Source organism: Alligator sinensis, unplaced genomic scaffold, assembly GCF_000455745.1.
Source record: "Alligator sinensis unplaced genomic scaffold, ASM45574v1 scaffold31_1, whole genome shotgun sequence".
Taxonomy (NCBI): Eukaryota; Metazoa; Chordata; order Crocodylia; family Alligatoridae; genus Alligator; species Alligator sinensis.
In genome coordinates, this window is record NW_005841884.1 from 757,185 (window position 1) to 761,952 (window position 4,768).

A 4,768-nucleotide genomic window follows, 5' to 3' on the forward strand; every position below is an offset into this window, starting at 1 on the left:
CCCCACTGTCATGGCCGTGGGCTGCCTTCTGTCAGAACGCTTCTTCACACTCCGATTGGCTGTTTGTCAGCCAATCAGAGTGCGAATAAAGTGTGACAGACAGACAGACAGACGTAGGCTTTTATAATATTAGAATTGTGAGTCTCTGCCCCACACTTTGCTGAGATACACAAAAGCAAAGACCTTAATTTTAACTATCCCAAGTATTTTATCTGCCCATTTCCTTATAAATGGTTTAAAGCAGAGATGGGCCCATGGTATAAAATTAGAACCAAGACATGAATTCTGCCATAATTCAAAGATATTTGGACACAAAGTCTGATTTCAGATCGTATCTCTAGCATGAAGACCCCCTATTTTAACTCCCAATCTGCTACTCTGCTCCCAGTCCTGCATTCAGAATCCACCTTAGTTGTTATGGTTGCCAGATATCCATCCTTTCTCTCATTTTAGAGAAGTTCCATCTATTAAATATTCCACATTAGTGGAATGGATGTTGTTTGTTTTATCTATACACAGACTGATATCCAGAGTTGCTATGACATTCTTGTCAAAATGCTTGCAAGAAGCAGTCTGTATTGAAATGTTGCTACAACACTGCACTTAGCAAACACTTGTGTTAAAAATGTAAGGGCAACATACTGGCCACTGTGGAAAAGCTTACTGAGAAAGTGTCACTCAGTAGGCACAAAGCACATTGTGCTCGGCTAAATCCAAGTCCTTTTTTGCCAAGACTCTTCAAAAGAGATGACAAAAACTCTGATGATGCTGTCCACTCCACAGTGCTGAAATCTGCCCCCTCTGTGTTCATTAAAAGGGTTTCTTTTGAATTCACTACAGTTATGTTCTCTATGGAGGCCTATGGAGAACCTCTTAACCTGCTTTTAAGTGATAACAGAAGTCAGCAACAACAGTAAAAACTCCTCTTTTCTGATGTTTTTATAGAACAGGGTCTTGTACATTATTCTTACCTCTGCATCAGTGGGCACAAAATACAAGATAGGTGGCAGAGAATGAAAAATACATATAATTGGCGGGGATGATCTTGAATCCATTGGTGTCAATGGACCTATTCTGAGGTTTCCATCAGCTGATGATCTGATCCTTTATAATATCAAAGAAGCTAATGGTAATGGCTGCTTCCCTGAGGCATGTTTAACATGCTTCTAAGTAAAAGCAGAAACTAGTAACAACCACAAATAAAGAAATCTGCTTTTATTTTAAATAGATTTGTGAAACAGAAGGATGTGGGATGGAATAAAACAAATGATCTCTAGACAACCTTTCTTTTGGGTAAAAAGCAGGGTTCACAATTCAGTTTACTCTGATAATGTATCTGGGAAACTTCCAGGAGAACAATAGGTTGTTTAAAAAAAACCCAACATAATTCAAAATATTTTTCTTCCTTGTGTTCACAGTACACATAACAGGACTCTTTCATTCTTTCCGACATGTTAATAGCTGTCTATCTCTTTGTTGCATGTTTGCAGAAGGTTCTGAGGGAATTGTATACAAACATTAGAAAGGAAAGAAATAGATACAATGTTTATCATTTATAATGGCTTGAAATTTCTTTCAAGGTCTTCTTGGCTTCTAAAGATATGAATATACATTGAGAACCAAGTAGAGCACAAGGGACTCCAAAGTGTTTGTCTGAGGCAGACTTCATTGTATGTTTAATGAGATAAAAAGCAAACAAGTCTCACAAGATTTTGTGTTAACGAGTGTGGGGACTGTTAAAAAGGGCTCTTTGACCCTTGGACAAAATTGACTATTCACATACCAAGAAGTGATGGAGAGGCATTGCAGACACCCAAGTAGAAAACAATAATTTTAAAAAAGAAAGTATCCCTTCCTTTACCCTGCCCCCTTGCTGGATAACTTGTGCTAGCATTTCCCACCTACAGCATCAGACCCCCATTGCACGTGTAGCTGACACTGCCATTTAACTCATTTCATTACTGGAACTGACCCAGCTATATTCATGTGAATTGCACCCACTTACACCATGGTCCAGACTCTCCTCAGCCTGTCAAAGATTTATGAGAGTCTAACACTACTGCCTTCTGGGAAGTCATTCATGTTTTACTAAGCCATAGGCATCTCTTATTTAAACAAAAATCACAAATAACTCCACTCAATGGGTCAATTTCCTTTCTCAGTTAGACCAATGTAAATCAATATACTTCTTATGTTGGTTGGTCTAGAGTGAGATGAAAATTGGACACAGGTTGGTGACATGGAAAACCAGCTGAGATCACATGGAGTTGATATACAGGTTTCCCTCACTTTATACTGCACATGCATTCCTGGAAACCAGCGCATAACTCAAATCCGCATAAAGGGAACCCACTTTACAATGTAACAAATAGGGATACATTCCTAGGCCTCGACTATACTGACCCCTAGACCCATTTCTACCACTTTTGCAAGACAATATTGGTACTCACCAACAGCAGACAGTACAGCGCTGCTCCTGGGCAGCTTCATGGCTCACAGCTCCCGGGGTGCTGTGCTAATGGGGCCAGACTGGGCCAGGCTGCAGGGGCCAGTGCTTCAAAGGAGCCGGGTGCAGGGCTGTCCCTGAGCCAAGGGCTTCACAGTGGTGCCGCTCTCATGCCACCCCTCATGTGTGGCACTGGCATGGTGGTGGGGGTGAGAAGGGAGCAGGGGGGGCAAGTCCATCCCTGGCCACAGGTCCCTGCTGCAGCCCACACTGACTGCCACTGCCCCACCGCAGAGGGACCTCCCCGCACCAGTGCTGCATGTGAGGGGTGGCATGCGGGTGGTGCCACTATGCAGACCCCAGCCCAGGGACAGCCCCATGCCCCACGCCCAGCTCCTCCACAGCACTGGGCCCTGGGGGTTGGGGAGCAAGGGGCACAAGCAGGGCCAGAGGGTTGTTGGAGAGGGGCAGCACATGGTGCTGCTCCCTGGCCTATGGCATCACTCCCACAATGCACTATACAAAGCAGCTGACTGCGGGCTTCCACCACACTAATCGCGTAAGAATGAATTTACCTCACATATACCAAATTTTTGGTATAAAAATGGTAATTGCATAAGAGCAAATTCGCACATACAGAACCTGCATAAAGCGAGGGAAATCTGTACCACTAACTTATGCAGCTCCTTCTGAACTTGCCTTTATTAAAAAATTGCAACAAACTAGAACATGACTCTGATGAGCCATGATGCATAGTACAAGGTTGACCATAACTCTATAGTCTCAATAGTCTGCACACTGATTAGATGTACTCACAACTGTATCTACTTTATCATGGATGAATTTGCTGAATTTTCTAATGAAGAACATCTCTATATGAACTTGATATCCCTGTCATTTACAGTTTGGTATTTGGTAAAACCCTTGTGGATAAAAAGAGAACATTAGTATTTCCAAAACTATTCATTGATACTGGGGATGGTAATTTCTGAGCTATCACAAGGTATGTGCAAAGACTTCAGAAGTGGTCACATTTTTGTTCTTCATTCCCAGTGGAGTTACTGAACATCATGCTATTATACTTCATGTTAGATGAGTTATTAGCACACGCAGGCTGCATCTACACAAGACACTAACTGCACAGCTGTTACTGCATAGTAGCATCACCAAATGGCTTTTAGATAACACTGACTGCACACCTTGTCACTACTGCGCAGTAGTGTCACATCACGCTTTGTGCCACACGATGCTATTGTGCAATAATAATGAGCTACTGCGCAGTCAGCATCTCATGTAGACACAGCGGCAGTGAACTTTATTGCATGGCATTGTGCTGGTCTGTTTAAGTAAACTTTGAGATAACTTATAAACTTGGAATTACAACAGTCTATGGGGATAATTCTTGACATATTACAAAATGCCTTGCAAGTCAATTTACTTCCTTCCAGGACTGCAGCTGACCTTTTTTTAGACTAGAACTATGTGAGTACAGCAGCACTATTCCCCTGTTGAAGCTTTCATCTCCAATTTCACAGGAGGACGCGTGTTTGCTAATCCTCAGGATTGTGCCCAGCATCTGATGAATGGAGACACTCTGAGCGGAGTCTACACTATCTCCGTCAATGGAGATATTGGCCAGAGGGTGCAGGTGTACTGCGACATGACCACAGATGGGGGCGGATGGATTGTAAGCCAGCATGCAAGGCTCATAATGAGCATTTTTCTTTCATCTAGTACTTTCCTTCCATCACAAAAGTTCTTTGCAGTGCCACTCATTCATAAAGCCAACACAGCAACTCCGGGACAGCTGTTTGACAGCATGTGGCAACAGTTTAGAGGACGGGTATCAACCATGTCTGGCCCTGAATACCACCAGATAAGTTGTGCGAGGCCAGTCCACAAGCCAAATGAATGGCAGGGCTGGCCCAATGGGCTGGATCAGGCCCACAGACCTCCTTCCCATGGCAAATTCAGCACACAGGTCACCTACCCTGACTGGTCCAGGACTCAGCAGAAAGAGACCCAGCATCCTAGGTGCTGGTTGCCACTTCAGGAACAAGCCATGGTACTACTGGGATTCCAATGCAAGGGGTCTTACCTAGGCACTTGGCTGCCACTGCGGGAAGATCCCCCATTGTAGCCAGAGTAGGGACAAAAATCTTTAGGCTGGATGATCTGGCTCTGTGAGCTGGAGGCAGCTAATTAATGGTCCATATGTTTGGCACCCATGGTTTAAGGAGTTTAAGGCAATAATATCCCATTCAAAGTGAAAGAAAAAATTTCATAGACAGAATACAGCCTGGATGGAACATCAAGTTTCAC

At 43.5% G+C, this 4,768-nt stretch overlaps 1 protein-coding gene across 1 annotated transcript in view; it reads left to right on the plus strand.

Moving 5' to 3' along the window:
• TNR (tenascin R) overlaps window positions 1-4,768 on the plus strand; it is a 73,669-nt gene that overhangs the window by 59,200 nt on the left and 9,701 nt on the right. Inside the window, 1 exon segment of the mRNA XM_006017704.1 lies at window positions 3,982-4,133. Within this exon segment, the coding sequence (XP_006017766.1) occupies window positions 3,982-4,133 (152 nt within the window).